Source organism: Corvus kubaryi, unplaced genomic scaffold (assembly GCF_017639235.1).
Source record: "Corvus kubaryi isolate FWS band 111438036 unplaced genomic scaffold, C.kubaryi_AGA036_p1.0 69, whole genome shotgun sequence".
Taxonomy (NCBI): domain Eukaryota; kingdom Metazoa; phylum Chordata; class Aves; order Passeriformes; family Corvidae; genus Corvus; species Corvus kubaryi.
Window position 1 is genome coordinate 6,330,859 of NW_024582057.1, and position 19,218 is coordinate 6,350,076.

The 19,218-nt window shown below is 38.3% G+C and overlaps 1 protein-coding gene across 2 annotated transcripts; it reads left to right on the plus strand.

The window, feature by feature from the left end:
* Positions 1-395: 395 nt before the first annotated feature.
* On the plus strand, positions 396-17,731 carry EEF1E1 (eukaryotic translation elongation factor 1 epsilon 1). 2 transcript variants are annotated; one of them, XM_042049120.1, is made up of 4 exons: positions 396-542; positions 2,608-2,808; positions 10,028-10,123; positions 17,085-17,731. In XM_042049120.1, exons 1-4 carry the CDS (start codon positions 411-413, stop codon positions 17,223-17,225), a joined length of 570 nt encoding a protein of 189 aa, XP_041905054.1. In that variant the 5' UTR covers positions 396-410; the 3' UTR covers positions 17,226-17,731. The 2 variants fall into 2 exon arrangements, with proteins under 2 accessions (XP_041905054.1, XP_041905055.1); XM_042049121.1 differs by having other exon boundaries at positions 399-567.
* Positions 17,732-19,218: the final 1,487 nt, after the last annotated feature.

A 19,218-nucleotide genomic window follows, 5' to 3' on the forward strand; every position in this document is an offset into this window, starting at 1 on the left:
CCCATCTCTGGAGGTGTTTAAGGACAGACTGGACGTGGTCTCACTGACATGGTGGTGTTGGGTCATAGACCGGACTCGGTGATCTCAAAGGTCTTTTCCAACCAAGCTGATTCCGTGAAACCCCGCGGGCGGGGACTCGGCCGCGCGGCCCCAGCGCCGCCCCGGCACCGCCCCCGCCGGAGATGGACACGGGGCGGCCCCGCCCCCCGCCCCTCACGGCTGCCCCGCCCCCTCCGCGGGGCCACGCCCCTTGCGGCGCAACTGCGCACGCGCTCTCCGTGACCCCGCTGGTCTTCCCTCCCCCCGCAGGGCTGAACGCAAAACCCCCCTTGGCTTCTGATTGGCTGAGCGGCCCCTTCGGGCCAATGGCAGTGGCTCTTCCTCCGGCGGTGCCTTAGCTCCGTCCGCCAATGGGGCGCGCGGTTGTTGCTGCCCTCCCGCCGTGGCTCGCGTGTCCCGCCGTGCAAGATGGCGGCAGCGGTACGGGGCGCGGAGGAGCTGGAGCTGCTGGAGCAGCTGCTGGGGCTGCCGGGCGGGAACAAGTACGGCGTCCAGGGGGAGCGGAAGGTGAAGGGAGCGAGGAGGGGCCTGGAGCGGGTGGCGGTGGCGGCACGCGCGGGAGGGCGGGCGTCCTCTGGTCTCCTTTCCCCGATGGTTGCTTCCCTCCCAGCTTCCCTTCCCGCCTCCCTGGCAATTTCCCCCACACACCCATATGACGGTGGCTGCGGCCTCCCAGGTACCAGCTGGCATCTCCTTGAGCAGCGTCTCACCTGTGCTCCCTGCAGCCCTTCCTTCACCAACCCACATGTGTTGTGGGTGTTGTAGGGCCTCCTGCCTGCCAGCCTGTAGGTTCTGGAAACCCCATTCCTCTGCTTGTGGGAAGGATCATCATGTGTCGTGGAAGGGATTTCGGCTTGACATACTCGGCTTGACTTGTTCTTTCACCACTCCTTTTCCTGTGCCTGTGCGAGTTATGTCTGTGCTATCTTGGTTAAATTACATGGGGGGGGGGGGGGGGAAAGATGCTGTTTTAATAATAGGAGCATGTTTGTAGTGAGGGCGTGTTGACTTAAATATTATTCTTTTAAAGTACTCCTACCCGACAGGAGGTTGTAGTGGGGTGGGGGCCGGTGCATCTGCTGTGCCTGCAGTGAGAGGCCCGGGGGAAATGGCCTTAAGCTGAGAGGGGAGAGATTCAGATTAGATTTGAGAAAATGTTTTTCCCTCTTGTGCTGGTCGGGCATTGGAACTGGTTTCCCAGGGAGGTGGTGGAGTCACCATTTCTGGAGACGTTTAAGAGATGCCTGGGTGTGGTGCTGGGTGAGGTGATTTAGGGGTTGCAGTGGTAGTGCTGGCTGGATGGCTGGACTGGATGATCTTAAAGGTCTTTTCGAACCTTGACAATTCTATGGCTCTAGATGTCTTAATGTTTCAAAGTTTGTATGGAAACACTAGGTTCCATGGTCTAGGAGGCAGTTGAGGCATGAAAAATGTAATATGGAGCCAGGAGTGTCACAAATTTGTGAGCAATTTGTGTGACAACCTGACAACTCCTGAAGAAGGTTGGTTGAGAAATGAAGCTCTGCAGTTGCCTTATGTTTTGGGATTTTTTAACTGACTTTATGATTAGAGTCCTGAATATCTATATGTATTCTTCAGTTGTGAAAGCTGCTTTAATTACTTAATTATTACAGCCCAACTGGAATTTTAGCACTATCACTGTAAAGCATAAGGCTGAAAAATTCAAGTAACTAGATCTGTCTGCAACTTTTTCTAGCAGCATGCTCAGTGGAAAAAGCTTAATAGTAGTCAAAGACTCTTGGTATAACTATGAAAATAGTATTATGCTTTCAACTTGCACCTTATATTAAATAAGTGTGAACATAGACAGACTCCTCTGTGTGGTCAGATACTTTAAAAGAAAGAGTGTTGCATTTAATCAGCTTCCTTCATTTTATGTCATAAATGACAGAATGGGCCTCAGCCTGTTGCAGTGAGTTTCAATTCACTCACTTAATTTCTTGAGATGGTGGTTCAGTTTCCCACAGTTGAACCTGTGCTGTCACTCACAAAGACATGGTTAAAGCTGGAGATGTGTTGTGTTGTGTTGTCCTCCTGGTACCAGTGAGCTCCTGACTGCTGTCAGGGCATTTGGGAATGGAGCAGTAGGTAGGAAAAAGCTTTTCAAGAGGTGTGGTTACTGCAGCCTGCTTGCTCAGAGACAAGTTGCATGGTACTGACTTCATGGTCTTAAGTCAGAGTCCTGAATTTGAAAACCAGTTAGAAGTCAGTTAATAAGATTTCTGCCAGTGTTAGAACAAGCAATGTTATTTCTGACTAATATTGGCAGAATTTGCTTAATTGGAGTTAAAGGTGTCTTGGTTTGTTCATGTTTTTCTGTAAGAACTGAAAAGAAAACACCCCAAAGAGCAAAAAGTGAATACAGACTTGGTTATGATGGCACTACCTTTGCCATGAATGCTTCTAAATTCTAATACATTGCTTCAAAGGTCCTTTTGAGGGAATGTAAAAAAACAATAGCCATTCATGTAGAGACTGCTTTCTTTAATTGTTTGTTTAGTCTTACACTTTTGTTTCCACTTTTAGGTTCCTGTTCTCCAAACCAACAATGGCCCTGGGCTGACGGGGCTGATGACCATTGCTGCCCACCTGGTCAGGCAGGCTAGGAAAGAGCAGCTGCTGGGAAGCACTGCCGAGGAGAAAGCTGTGGTGCAGCAGTGGCTGGAATACAGAGTGACTCGAGTAAATGGAGGCTCCAGTAAGGAAGATATTAGAACAGTTCTGAAGGTAAGAAGTGCCTAATTACCTTGCTACTGAATTTTAGAGTGACTAGACCTTGAAGATTACGGTGCTAATGCGTGTATGAGCATCCAATTAATAAAACTGAGCAAATGCTGAAGGCTTGACAGTATCACTAAGTACTGGCTTTTATTCCTCTTGCTGCTTTTCACTTTTATTGACAAAAATACCTCAACAACCTGAAACAGGAAAACAGCAATAACTGTAAAATTTATGAAGCAGAGCTTTTGCAGTGCTCAGTGGCTGTAAGGCTGTAAATTATGAAGTTAGAGTTAGAGACTGTTCAGCTGCCTGTGTGAGGTGCCAGTTTCTTACTATCTTCATAAACCCTTGGTTATAAGCAAGTTGGTGTTGCAGGATAACACTTTTCTGATCATTTTAAGAGCTAGTCTTACTGATTTGGCAATTATGGGATACAGGCCATAGTTGATGCTGTGGTAATTTGTATTGATGCTAAAAGGAGGTACTGGACAAAATTGTGTGTGAAAAGTGAAATCATAAAGCAACCTCTACAGAACTGTCCTTCACATTGAGCTACTTTGTGTGGAGTCCTTGGTCTGCTATTATTAAACTTCTCTTGTAGGCTGAAGCTTACTTCCTCTTAAACAGGTGGAAACAAACAGGAAAGAGAATCTTGAAGGTCACCCCGTTGTTTGAGCAGCCAGATGACAAGGAGCAGATAGCAAAGCTTACTCTGTTTTCCTTCTTACTCCTTGCAAGTGGCAATTAGTATTCTTGCAGTCTTGTGCGAACAACTTGAAGAGAAAATTTGCTTTATGCTGTTAAGCACTGTTTATAAAGTGTGTATAAAAGAGCAGTGAAATTCAATCAATTTTTTACATGTTTATTTTTTTCTAATTTTGAAAGAATGTTTTAGATGGAGAGTTACATTGCCCAGTGCTGCCAGTGAGACTGAGTTTAGAAATAACTTTTTGAGCTGCAAGGTTGACTTTACTTAAAGCTGGCAGAACATAATACTTCTGGCTCTTGCAAGGTGTGCAGAAGCCAAAGATAAACTGAAGGAGCATTAGCATGCTGTTACTTAAAATCAAGGAAAATCTTGCATCTTAAAATGATACAAAGTGAAACTTTGTTACTCTTCGAGCTGACAGCCCTCTTAATCTTGAGGGTGATCATGCCTGCCTTACCAACCCAGTGAAAATCCTGAAGAACCGTTTCTCTCACTTGAACCCCAAATAATCAGAGTTATCTTGGTTTCATTGTATCTGGGGAATATCTTCCACTGGTTAATCATAAGTTGGTTTACATTGCTTCTCTTTTTGTAACATCTCTGCTCTTACTTTCTGTGTGCAAATGCTATCAAAAGCTTCCACAGTCGTGGTTATTCTACAGATACTGCATGAAAACTGTCTACACTTTAGGATTTTTAGAACTTGATTGAAGGAGGCACTGACTAAACAGGGTTTAACTTCAGGTTTAGCTGTGGTATGATGAGGTGGCCTTTGGAGGTCCCTGTTGTCTAAACTTTTATGACAAATGTCACACAGTTTCAGTCATTCTTTAAACAAACTTGAAACTTGTGATGCTTTTTGTTCTCCCAAACTGTGAGAAGACCGTATGAGAACAAATAACTAACTTCCATTTATCTTTCTTGCCTTTCTATCATATAAAAACCAAAATCATATAAAAACCAAAAGCAAGTTTTCTGTCTTATTATCACAAAATTCACCTGCTTGGGATGGTTTTAGTGATGATACCTTCATTGTCAGCACATACGTGTGAGTATTTGCAGAACTGCATTGCAGCATTAAAACCAGATGCAGAGATATGGCAGTTTCCTGCTGAAGCTGGGATCTCTTTTCAGCTTTGGCCTTAGTGGCACTGGCTGTGTAGAAAAAATAATGTGCTGAAATGCAAATATGTAGATAAATCCAGTGTTTCCAAGCAAAGTAAAATTTCCTTACTGAGAAACAATGTTAGTTGAGAGAGAATCTCTGTCTTTAAGTGCAGTCTAATATTACCATTTAAGTTTTGCTGTGGAATTTTTTTTTAGCAAGTGTTGAATAACCAGAATTTATTTTAACACAAGGCTGCTGTGGAATTGTTTCAGCACTAATAATTGCATAGCATAGCAATTAAGGGCTTTTTTTTTGTAATTTGTTCTCTTGCCACCATGATTAATCAGAAAAGAGGCAGCCTACCATTAAAGTGTACTGTGCCAAAAGGGAGTATGGGTGAAAAAAAAGAAAAACTAAAATAGGGAGGGAAGTCTGAGGCTGTAGTTTTACAATGTGTCTGGAATACACAATGGCAGTCTTGGGACGGTTGCAGCCTAGAGCCACAATTTATAATAAGCTGCGCCAAAAACAGTTCAGTCACTTCTGCTATAAACTTTAGGCTGCCTTGATTTAACCCTTAACTGATGTGGTTCTACAAAATGTCGGTAAATAAGTGGTTTCATGTTTGTGAATTTGAACAGGAAGGATTTTCTGTTTGCTTTATGAAAATAGGTTGTTAAATTGTTCTTACTAACATGTTGCCTAAAGCTGTTACTTGGCAGGAAAATAATGGTGGAACAGACCATCTCAACAAGGGTTTTTATATTCTTTCAGAGCAAATGCCACACTGTTCAGAATGGGCCAATAAAAGGGCTTGTTGAGTTTTGTCTAATTTTGATTTGTGCTTCTGTACTAGGCAAAATTAATGGGAGCAGTACTTTTGCTGCCAGTACTTTTGCTCCATATCTGTTCCTCAGCAGATATGTAGGAAAAATGAATGTCAGTAGCAGTGATAGTATAATATCCAGTGCATGATATTAACTTTCTTTTCCACAGGATAAAAGAGTATAGTCTTTTGTTTCTTTGACTTTTAGTTAGTGGTAAATTAAGCTGCATAGGAAAAAAAAATCAGAAAATTTCTGAGTTGTCATGCAGGATAACTAGTGTTTTTTTTGCTCATCAGGGAAGGAACTGAGAACCTTTGTGCCATCAAATGTCTACTTAGATGTTAGTGAATTCTGTTCAGGAGATTTTAATGTCTCTGCTTTATCAATTTTAGGTATTTTAAACCTGAGGGTTCTTTCCACCTCACATCCCATCTTCAGAAACTTCTGCAAATAACTGGTAGCTTATTAAATTCACAAAAAAGCATCCACATAACTATGGAAACCTCTGGTCTCTGAAGGATAATTACAACTAAGAATCTTTGTGTACTACTTTCAGTGTCTCATACAAAACAATATTCCATTATTTCAGTTAGCTTTATCCCAGTTTCCTATGCTGCCTGGCTCTAATCATGAAATCCATTTAGAAATCTGAATAAGAGCTGTAATTTTTATTTAATGTGCTTGCTTGAAAAATTACTGTTTACACAGGTACAGAAGTAGGTAAATCCATGCTCTGTTCATGCCATTAATCCATAGTTCTGTACACTGTTTTTTGGGCGTTCTGAATGGGATGCTTCCCTGCTTTGGCAAGCCTGTCCAGCAAACATTTTTCAAATTTCAATTTTCAGTGTTCACTTCTTCACCTCTTCTGTTAGCACCAGGATATTTTTGCAGACTTACAGGTTTAAAGATTGAATTTTGATTATTGCAGCAACATTTGTTGATTATTTTTCTTCTGTCTTTTACAGGAAACTCAGTATGTTGTATATAATATTCTTTCAGACCAGGTTTAGCTATAGTTTGCCAGTTAGAGAGAAGAGTCTTACATGAGAATTAAAAATATGTCTATGTACCAAAAGTGTAATTCTGCTTTTCTTGGATATGGCTGCAGAAACCCTTTCTTGGGTTCTGCATTGTCAGGGGCTTTCCTGAAGCATTTGGGAGTGCTCAGCTTTGTCTTTGCATGGAGCGAGAGATATAAAAGCATTTAGGGCATAAATGACCTCGAGAATCTTGCTGACTGAAAGGGCAGGATGTGCTTGTGTGTGTAAGGGAAGCACACACACCAGCAGGGTGTTGTGGGCAAAATATCCAGAACAAAATCAGAGTGTGATTAGGTCCTGAGTTGTCATAAGAAGCAACTGTTCCTTTTCCGAGCCACTGTCACAACTTGCGGTGACTGGCAGGGATTCAGCGGCTTGAGCAGGTTAAATGGATTACAGGCCATTGGATTGCATATTTAACAGGCAGTAAGCAATACTGGGGGCTGTGAATGGGATGTGTTGAGCTGTTGCTAGATATGGGCTGTAAATTGGATTTTTTTTTCCCATAGAACAAGCAAATGGAAATCCATCAGTTAGTCCATAAATAATGGAACAGTTCTTCTTTCTGTTGCTCATACCCAAAAATGGTGTTTGAATTGCTGCAGTTGTTCAGTGTATGTTAATGCATTGTAATGCAGCTATGCCTTAAGTACCTGTCTGAAATTTGAGAAAGAGTTTCCCGAGGGATTGCAACAGTAAGTTTATATAGTTTCAAGCAACTTCCAGGACTATCTTAGTCTTTTAATTCTGGGTTTGTATATATGTAATTCATCTGAGTAGTGGCATTCAGTACATGAAAGGCAAATGATTCAAATGTCAGCCAGCAGACCTGAATTTCCTGCATGTAATAGAAATTCTATACAGTTTTGTGTTCATATTTTCATTAATCTCTCCAGGACAGGAACACTTATTTCACTTTAATACTGTGATCACTTAAGCAAACTTGACTTTCAGGAATTCTGGCACATTTGGCTATTAGCCAGTTATATAATCATCCATGGGAAGCATAACCCATGAGGCAAGATTAACTAAATGTGCCTAATGCACATGGAAAAAAAAATACTTTGGTGTTTCTGAATTAGCATGACTTGCAGAATGAAATTAGAATATCTGCCTGTATTTTAGGGGAGAAAAGTACATGTTCAGAACCAGAATTGTAAACTAATGCTAATTTATACAAGACTAAACCATTTTTGTCAAATTTAATTTGCTCAGTTAAGTGACTTCATAAAATTTGATGAGCCAGAATAAAGACTTGTTCACGCTGTAATGGCTTACCTTGCCTTTAAAGTTTTAGGATTTTTTTATTGATGACTATTTTGAGTGTACACGTGCAATATAAAACTCAGAATTAGCATGCTGTAATTTCTTTGATGCAGAAATCCAAAATTTTGAGCAGGGAAATAACTGTGGTGATGGTACCTTCAGAGATAATGAGCTTTTTGCTTTACAAAATCCTGATTCCATAGCCTAAGCTAAGAAGAGTGGGGGAGGAGGGGGAGAAGATATAATTTCAGTGGTGTTAGTTTTTATTATAATGCATGTGGAATTTCTGGTTAATTGAAATGAAAAATGCTGGTCAGAGTATTTGTATCAAAACAGGCAAGTTTATGGGGCTTTTTTCCTAGTAACCAAATCTCTAGGTTTGGGGTTTTTTTCTTCCTGCAAGTTTTTTCTTCTTACCATTGTATTTGCCTTTGTGTTGCACGTAGGAAATTCCATAGAGCTGTAGTTACATGTTTGAAGTAATTCGAGCGCTAACTAACATGAACAAAGCAGTAAACCAGTCTAAAGAAAAGAAGCTACATAGCCAGGGGCAGTTGACCTTACAGAATTTTAACTATGCAGGGGTTAATATTTTTCCCTGATTTACTCTAATAAAAGAAATCAAAACAGACATGGGGAGGTTTAAATATTACAGAAGTGCAGGAGTCCTGTCATGAAGAGGTTATCGAAGAATAGTAAGGTGGCTTAATGGAGTCGAACTTGTCAAAAGCAAATGCAAGGTTAGATGTCTTAAAATCTCAACATTTTAGTTTTGTGGTTTGGTCTTGGTTTATTTTCAATGTATGTACTATAGGATATCTCTGTATCAGTAAAATTATGTAACCACAAAAAAGTGCCAAATGCTTTAGGCCAAATATAATTTTTCAGTTGTTCACTAATTATTAACCCCCTTGTCCTTGCCTGAGACTTTTTTTTTCAGTTAGAGGTTGTCTGAAAATGGAATATTCTGTAACTGAGACTGAAAAAATAAAATTTTTAGAAATGTTAGTTATGTTTAAGCTGCTTACCTCTGTTTCTAGGGCAGGGGGAGGGAGTGGCTTAAGCAGATGTTGTGTGCTCCTTTTTTTCCCTTCAGATAAGGAAAGTTTCCAAAACCAAGGAAAAGCTGGGAAACTGGTTTTTTTGTACATGTCTGAAAAGAATATTGTAAGTACTATTGGCTTGTGCTGGAGTCGGGGTTAAAGTAGGTAATTTCATTTGTTATTACATTTCTTTAGAGGAAAGTAGGGGGCAGAAAGGTGCATAAATTGGATGACAAGTAGGTAAGATTTGGAGAAAAGGAAGGACAGGTAAAAAGGTAGAGCTAATGCATGATGCCTGTGTCCTCAGAACTGATAAACTTGAGCAACACTGAGCCTGTCAGCCTCTTGTTTTCTGGCAGAGAATGGTTGCATACAAAAAGCCGTGAAAAGGGGTCTTTCTGTTAATACACATTTGAAATATTTACTGAACCTAAATAGAAGCCTCCTACTATCCACCGTCATAGCCTCTGATCTGGAGCAGTTGAGAGATTATCGTAAAATGCTGAAATGCTCTCTTAGAGGCTTGGACAGCAGCTGAATTGACAATATCAGTCACAAAGAATTGCTAGCAGTGATTTCAACATTAATAAAAGCAGGTTTCAAGCGATAGCAGCTGATGGGTTTCAAGCATTAACTTGAAACACCTTGTCTCCCGCCCCACTATGCCTGTGTGCTTCCTTGATTCTTACACGTTTGGAGCTCCAGAACCTTGCTGATCAGCTGCACAGAGTCCTGGAGGACAGGCATAGCTGCTGCTGGAAGAACTGTGTGCTGTCCTTTTATCATAGGGACTGCATTTTCGACTAATCAAATGTTAAATACTTGAATTTGCGTGCCTGATAAATACACAACTCTTTAATTTTGGAATTTCAGTAATTTGAAGTGAAGAAAAGACAGACCGGAAAGTATTTCTGTGGAGTCAGCCTAAAATAAATTGCATTTCCATTTACAAAAAATTCACTAGATATAAAGCACTACTTTCAGAGACCAGCATTTAAATTTTACCTAATTCTCACTGTCAAAGAATGATATTTTATTATCTTGTCACTTACTTTCTAGAATTTTTTCTTCTTTTCTTGTCTTGTTTGCTGAGTTGGGATAATTTAAAACTGGTGTTTATTTTGTATGCATGGTCTCCAGAGGAAGTTTCTATTATTTTTGACAGCTGCCTTTATATATTGTTTCACAAGGTCAATACTACAGCAGTGTAATGACTTCTTCCTTTTTAGGATCTTAACATGCACCTTGAAGATAAAGTCTACCTTGCAGGAAGCATTTTTACCTTAGCAGACGTTTTGATGTACTATGGATTGCATCATATCATGGTAAGCATTACTTGCATCATTTTTATATGTACAAGTATTATAATTGTTATTTATCTAAAGGGCATTTTATTGTTGTAGAAGTTGACCTACTGAACTTATCAATGACAGGGGACAAAACAGAGGAAAACAAAACTTGTTTTTAAGTTTTTCATTCTTTAATATGTAGCTATGGATCTGTCAGAAGACCTGTAGTGTCCAAATGCTTCAGTTTCCTCTGTGAAATGTAGCAAGGATGATACCTATCCCTGTATTTCTAGGATTGAGGATTCTTGCCTGTTTGAGTCTGAAACGTGACTGCTCACAGAACTACACGGGGAAATAGATAAATGAAGCTGGAAGGATGTGTCAGAACTGAAAGTACTAACATCATTAGTATTAGAGAAATACAAATGCATGTAAATAAAGCTCCTGAAGGATGACTACATGTAAAAAAGTTTGAGCCATAATGAATTGTCATTTGTGTTTCAAGATGTGAGTGATAAGACTTGATAAGGTACATAATATGAAAATAACATGGGGAGCTGGTGCTCAGGAGGAAAAGGGGAAAAAAAACCACCCCAAAAATAAGTTTGTGCTGAGTGGGGAAGATGTTGAGATGTTTTGTAGTTAGCTCAGGCTACTATGAAGTGCTTAAAAATTGGTGCACCTTCAGTTCTGAACCCCAAGTGTTAAATTAAAGATAAAACAGTAGAAGCTCTTTGCATTTTGGTGGCTGCAATGTGTTTGTAAATGAGCCATTGTCATTCTCTGGAGTGGGAAGAAACCAAAGGACTTATACAAAAAGGTCTACTGAATTCTTGGGAGAGGATGAAATCAGTCAGTTTTGCATTAGAAAACTGGGGGGGGGGGGGGGTGAGGATAATTAGAAGAAGATGCCTCTGACAAATGCATGTGTGTCTGAGAATTGAATTCAGTCAACTTCATGAATGGTTGCTTTAATACAATGAAAAGCAGAGCTCTGGGAGAAGTGTGGAAGAATACTACATTTCAGAATGAAAGCAGAGGGGAGGGGGAACCAAGTAGTGAAATACTACCAGAAATGAAAGAGAACTTATGTATCTATCTTGACTGTCCAAGAGCAAAAGTTCAAATGAGTGTCAAGGAGAGGAGAGGGAAGGGAAGCTTCATTTCAGAAGGTTTTTGAAAACATGCTAGAGTAAGTCACATAGAATTAATTCTGTTAAATCATATTTGCCTTGTAAAATATCTTAAGTAGTAGGATAGATGTGTTGACTACAGTGTCAGAATGGGCTACCTTTCACATATAATATGCAGACATTAAAAAAACTATACTTTCTGAAAATATGATTGAATATTCTGTAAGAGAGTACAAGTTCAAATGAGACTTTTAAAAAAAAACTTAGGGGAAAATCCAAGCATATTTTAAATTTTGAGTTTGCTCTAGAGTAGACCACCTAATCAAGAAGAAAAGATACAAGTTATTGCTTTGGGAAATAGAACAGATGGTAAAAACAAATGACTTGGTGCTCCTGGGTGCCTGCAACCATCCAGACACTACTTGGGACAAGTTTATAGTACAGCATCTGTTTCTGAAATGTTTGATTTCATGGAAGGTAATTTTCTGAATCAGAAGGGTATAAAGGGCAAGCAATGGAGTGACTATTCTAAATAAATATGAAAATCTAGAAGCTACTAACCAGGAATTACATGTATTTTGAAGGTTTCAGAATTAACAGACAGAGGCAGGATCTTGAACTGTAGAATCTCGTGGTTTTCTGGGGGTTTTTTAATATTTTTTTTTAATTATTTTTATTTTTCTTATGATTGGAAGAGAGTATGTCCAGAGCTGGTGCTCTGCCCTAAGCTTTATGGGGAAGGCAGGGAAAGCTGCTGTATCTCCTCATGTGATGTGGTTTTTGTCCTATCCACCACTGCTTCAGCTAAGCCTTGTGCAAAATAACAATACATGTTTCTTATAATGCTTTAAGAAAGGAGGTAGAAATGGGAGACATGGGGCATAGGGCAAACCCACAGATCTTTCTGTCCATCAAGTTGTCTAGAAAATGGATCCAAAAACATTACTGATAATACCTTTAAGGGTATAGACTAAAAACTACATGCTAACACAGACATTAGTGATAGGATACTGTAAATATTACTGACATACCATGATCATCCTGAATAGCCAAGTAGTGAAACTTTGAAGCCCTTCTGATGCACATTTCATTGCAAGAGTTTTTAAGACCAACCAATCAGTTCTTCACCTTGGTGTTTCTGAGTATAGATCATCCATCTTTGTGTTCATTCCCTCCTCCTATCTACATGTTGCCCTTCCCATTATCCAGGAGGGGTTCTGGAGTCTGATTCTTCATTGTTCAGGCTCATCCATTTGAACTGACTAATCAGTTTGTCTACTGAACAGCAGCAACTCTTAATTCTGGAGTTGTATGCCTGCCTTTCGTTCTCCCTGTCCCTTCTAGTTATCTTACTAAACACACTAGTGCAATGTGTTTAAAAATCCATATTGTGGGAAAAGAATTATTCTTTCAGTCAGTGAGAATCAGATTCACAGGTAACGTTTCAGGCTTTTTGCAGACAGAATCTATTTTGAGTCTTTTAATTAGAAATACACATGCATAGTAATAAGGCAGGAACTGAATAGTACACATTGTTCTGCATCATAATATAGGTCACAAACACCCAAAAGGTGTAATGGTTGATACTGCCTTTTCAATCAATATGATCTACATTGTCATATATACTTGATGTCTCTGTGTATGTAATATTAATGTTGTTGTCTTATAGACACTTCAATTCCAGAAATACATATGTGGATAAATATGAACAATGAAGTTCTACTAGGTTAAAGCATAGACTGCAGAGAAAGCATGAATTTAGAAGCATTGCTTGAGGTTAGCTCGGCAATCAGTAAGCATTAAATTCCCCCTGTGGTAATGAACTTGTTTTCATATTTGTTTTTTATTTTAAATTATTTTTTTTAAAAAGTTTCCAGATGTCTTCATTCTTAAATATTTTTGACCAGCACAAGTCCAGTTCTGTTTCTAGAGAAATAATCAATATGAAGATTGATCTGCTTTTATACTTCAAAAATGTCAGAACCAAGGAAGTGGTCTCAAGAGTATATGTCTGACTTGAAAATTTCTTTAATAAGGTTTGGAAAATTACTTATGGGTGAAGTTTATATCTGCAAATAGAAGACGCCTCAGTCAAAATTTTGGGATCAAACTGAATATGATCAAATACAAAACAAACTAAGCTGTTATCCTTGAGTCAGAACTACTAATATTGAACTGAGACTACAATAGTAGTTTATTTTGGAGTTACTTTTTCCATGAGGAACATTTCCTGTAATAAACAGATGGCCATGAATTTTTGTTAATATTCACTGATATGTTGCTTATTTTAGTACTGAGGTAACAGGCTTTTCTAAGCAATGATGCTAAAAATAGTTCTTGAACTAAAATCCAAGAAAACCAGTTTTAACTTACAGAAAAGTTGTAATTTTAAGCTTATTCCTTTAACAGCAGAAACTCAGACAAAACTATGTGAGAGTACATGTATGTCATGAAATACACCATCCAGCTGTAGGGCTTTTTCTCCCATATCTAAAGGCTAAACTTAAAAAGTCAGATAGTCTCCTATCCTTTACTTGATGCTGAAGAGCTTCATATGTAGGCAGGTATTTTTAGATTTTCCATGACATGCAGGGTATGGGAATGGGACTTTATGCCTGCATCCCCAATGCAACAGAAAGAAAATATAATTAAAGCTTGTGTATTTTTAGCCCTTTCAGAAACTCTTAGAGTTGCATTGTATGATACCTGCCTTGGTTCCCTCAGTGAGCTTTACAGTGGAAGAAAAAGACTTTTTTTTCCATGGAAAAAAAAAAAAAAAAGCCTGTCAAATTAAGTGTCTGCTTCTTTGCTATTAAAATAATTGCTTTAATAGCAAATAATTATTTTAACAGCAGAACAGCAGCCTTTCTTAACTTGGGGGAATTATCTAATTTAATGAGGAAGAACAGAAAATACCCATCTAACAAAATGTTGTAAAAAATGCCATGGAAGTGATCTCTAAACAATTAACCTAAGAGTTATGTTCCGAGTAAAAAGTAGAGCATGCCACAAAGTGCTTTTTAATATATTTCACTGATAGAGTACATTATGTAAATAAGTAAAAATATCTTGCTTGTTGTGCCTAGAGTACAAAAAGGGGTTTTATTATTAGCATAGCTGTCTGTTTTGCCCTTCAGATGTTTTTTCACTACACTAACAGAATGAAAGAGGACTAGTTTTCCAGACTTTTATTTTTGATTTACATTGGAGAAATATGAAGATTGAGAATTATCAGTAAAAGATTATGGGAAGGAAATACTGTATCTGCTGCAGAATCTAAAGTTTCGCTCAGCCTTTCCCTAACCAGGTGCTTACCCATTAAAGACTTTGAAAAAGGTCATTGTAAACTCAAGGAACTTAAAGTTTTGGTATTTTAGTATTTGCTCTTACTTAAATACCTTTCTTCGCTTCCAGTAGTTTTAGATTGCCTTGGAGTACACACATTGTTCTTTTCACGAACTGTGTTACTTTGTAAATGGTTCTACAGCTTCATATCAAGCATCAGCATCCAACTACCATTAATTATAACACACTGCAGGTGATCAAAAGCATCTCTCCCTAAATGGTACTGCATCTTTTTGGTCCTGAATATACTGCACTTGCAGAAACTCAGGCAATTTGTGGAAGTGTTATATTACAATAGCTTCAATTTTTCATTTGTAATGCCTTTAAAAAAAATGTAGGTTTTTTTTTCCCCTTTGTTAGTGCTGTTCTGGTTAGTGCTATTCACTTGGTTAATTGCCAATAACTCTCTTATATTTCTAGGTCAGCAAAAATATATGGCTGGTTTTTATGGTTTTTCTGTGCATTTCTATCAGACTATCCAACTCTAGGAACAGTGTTTACATTTCCACGCCAGCAGCAAGAAAAGCAGATTTTCTCATACTGCCTGAACTGGGGTTCATAACAGTACAAAACGGCAGAAGTTGTTACAGAAATACGTCTGTAGTGCTGTGCTTGTATTCTGGCAGGTATGTTCTCTAGGAAGGGCAGCCACTTGGGTTTAGGAGCAGCTGCAAGATCCCTTCTTTTCGGCTGCTGCCACAGTTACTATGCTCTTAACTTCCCGTTAATTGAGCTTTAATGCTATGTTCCATTGGTTTAGAATTCCTTTCTACAACTCCTTGAAATTCTTCTTCCTCAGTATTTTTCCACTGGTTCATCTTCTAGTATATATCCTTACATTCTTTTTTTGCTGCTACGTGTTTAAAGCTTCCCAGTTCTAAGCCAAATGCTGGGCTGTGTGAGAGAACAGCAAGGAGAAGCAGCAAATCTAATAGGCAGCTCTTGAATTCAAAAGGGTGGTGTGTCACAAGGTGAAATTTGACTTGGGTTTAAAGAGCAGCTTTTTACTCACAAACCTGAATATGTGTAAATGAGTATGTGTAACTCTTCCTGTGATCCAAAGTTTGTTGAAACAGATTTATTTCCAGCTATCTTGTTCCCAAAATGAAATTTTCAGGGAACCTGCAGCATCCATAAAATCTAGTGTTTGTGGAACAAAGCATAAGGAATTTGCCATCTGTTTAGCTGTGGAGGAGATTAACCTTGATTAGCTTTAGAAATCTAAACGTGTATCAGGCATGTCTAGATAGTGATTTGGTCTGTTAAAACTGTCCTGTGTCCTTCTTCATTGACTGCAGGTGTTGTAAAGATTTAAGTTAAGCTTGGTTGTTAACTTGGCTAACTGAAAACGAGGTGAGGTGAATCCTGCACTGATTGGTTTCAGTATTGGTGAGATAGGATAGGGTAGTTTGATATGAGGATCACATTTGGTTTCTGATCCAGGTTTCATAGTCTGTTTTGAGGTCTACCCCATTTGTAATTCAGCTGTAGTATGCTAATGTGAGAAAAGACATCATGGTCTAAACTGATAGGCCAAATTGATTACAGAGAAATAAGAAGACATAAAATTGCTAGTCAAGAATAGTAATACAAGTGATAAAAGGTGGGACTAGTTCTACAGCTGGCTTGAAAGACTCCAAAGTAATAACAGATTTTGTGGTAAAGGTTTGAGGATGTTGCTGATCTAAATTTGAAAGACTTTTAAAGGTAGAATTTGGATCTATAACTGTAGTTAGCTCTACCTAAGCCAGTCCTCTGATTAAAGATAGGCTTGAAGCTCTGCATTAATCTTAGCCGCAATTCCTGTGACAAGGAGATGTTGAAAAGATAGTTAGAGACTTCTTCCTGATTGATCTTGAAGCTGTTTTGTGTGACAGCACTTTAAATATTTTTATGAAGTATGGACAGGTTTCCAGTTTGTTTTACTGTTGTAATTTGAATCATGACATTGCTATCTTAATAATGTGAGCTAGCAGATCTGAATAGTTAAGTTACACTGATTCTTAGTAACTATTCTATTTTATTCAATAGTCATACAAAACAACTTCCAGTTATCCTATCCAGTCTCAAATTGCCTGGAAAAAGCTTACTCCCGTACTTACAGTACACCTTGAAACATGAAGTAGTCACTTTGCCTGTGAGACAAGACTGTCTGCTAAATTAACATGAAAGGGTTGTGCATGTTGTAGAACTCTTCCCTGCACCCCCCAGTGCTGTATGCTGAGCCCATGAATAGAGAGATGCATTTAATTCTTGCAAGCTTTTCCACCCTGTCTATAATGCAAATGTATAGTCCACCTCCAGGTCTGTTCATTTGAGTATATTAAAAGTCCATATACATATTATGGGCTTGAGTTTTACTATGCGAAGTTAGGATAGAATGTTGCTGGACTGTAACAACATACCCGAGTTTAAATGATTTGTAAAACTATCCACTTTTATTTCACCTTACCACGTGTTATGACTCTAATGGTGCAGTGCCTGGTGTTACTGGTGCCTTGTATTTATTCCCCATGCAGGTGGACCTCACAGTGCAAGAAAAGGAGAAATACCTTAATGTGTCTCGTTGGTTCAACCACATTCAGCATTACCCAGGTGTCCGACAGCATCTGTCCAATGTCGTCTTTATCAAGAACAGATTATACACTAATGCTCATTAAGGCAAATCTTAATGTCGTGTTGGAACGAGGTGTGGGAGTTTAGAAGTTGTACTGTCCAAAGCCACTAACATGCAAATACTGTTTTGTGACCACCTGTATGTGAACCAAAACTGTCAATGCCTCAAATAATACAGCTGTATTGAGTTGCTGTTGTTCATTCAAGAATTTGAACTAAAGAACTGTTATTGTGTATCTGATTAAATGCAAAAATGGTAGAAAGATGGAAATGCAGTTTTAATTCACTATTTTTTTAAAAATTTAAAGTTCCTTTAATTAAACATTCAAGTGAAATTACATTATCTTTGCCATCAATTATTCACTCCTTTTGCTATTTATTGAGTTTTTATGTATGTCGACCAGCTTTCATTTTGTTTTCCATGGATGTTTACACTAGTTTTGTACAAGTTAAGAGCTATATTGTGTGCCAAGGATGTGAAAAAGGGAACATGCAAATGTTACAAAGTATTTATGTGACTGAATAAATTATTTTAAAACTGTAGTCTTAATTTGGCTGTGAAACTTTCTAGTTTTTCTTCAGTAAAGAAGATTTTAAAAGGTTAATTTACTTCCTGCTTCATATTGTGGTGTACTGTTTTGAATCTAGAAGCATTTTCTTTCAAACTGGGTAGCAAAGTTCGTGTTCTTAAAGATTTTGCATGTGCCTCACTTCATTTTTTACATGAGTGCAAATGCACTTTTCCTAGCCCCCCAACAAAACCAACCAAAACCCTCAACTCTTAGGATAATTTGCTGCTCTGTCAAGTTCACTAGCAACGTTTAAAGTAGACTTTAAAACCAACCACACTGTTGTTGAGTCACACAGTTGGATGGGTCATTTTACTGTAGAATGTAGTCCTCTGATTTCTATCTGTAACAAATACAAAAGTGCTAACTTGAATTGGTTAATTACCTTCTGCACGATTCAGATAACATTTCTTTTAAGACATGAAAGAAATACAAAAATACTTTGATATTTTAATTGATAAATGAACTTCTCTGTTGGTTTATACAGCAATGTTTAACAGACAACTTCACTCATACATTCTTGTTTTATGCTTCAGGAGCCTCTCACCTAGTAAATATAAAAAAGAGATCTTGGGTAGATGTTTGAACATTTTGAATGTTAAAAGTCCTTAGAAGAAAAAGTAAGTAGATAATGAGGTAGTTAAAATATATCCTGACCCATAAATGGACAGAAGAAAATTGCAGGGATAACCATAACCTGGACAACTCCAGGCTCTAGTAGATGTTTTCTGTAGATAAACATAATTCTATTTTTAATTCTTTCACTGAGGGTTTACAGGCACATGGAATTACTTATAGGGAAAAAATTTCAGAAACTTCTCACTGTTTCCCGAGTGCTTAATTATCCACTTCTAGCTACTCTTGTCCTTTGCTATTTAGAAACTCACGTTATGTACTTAAAAAGATCTCTCTGAAATCTTGAGAACTGTTCAAGAGTTGTGGAATGGGCTTTAGTACAAAGGTACATTAGAAACTTCACGCTCAAAGCTTTCCATATTCAACTACCTGAGAGCTTCAGGTGTTTACTGTCAGTACTTGTACTCTTAATATCCAATTTATTCAAATATTTTTTATCTTACAGTATGTATTTAAGTGAGTTTGCTTTTTCTTTCACATGTGGGAGCAAGTGAGGGTAAGACTTAGAAAAGTACCTGCACTTCTACTAAATTCTGCTATAGTGAACCATTTTGTTTCAGAAGGGGTGTGAATCATCAGTGCATTGGGTCAGGGTTTAGGGAAGTTTCTTGTTCATCTTACAGATTTACTGTTTTTACCTATGCTTTTGTAAGTGAGAATGATTTAAGCTCTTTAAAATGTGTGTGCAAGCCTTCATCCGTGAAAATAGCTTACATTACAGCTGAGAATGCTGAAATTGAACCACACCTAAATGTTGCTGGAAACAATACTGTCATCTTTTCAGACAGGTTGTTGTAGAGATGATGCTACAAAGTGTCATTTTTTTTTTAAT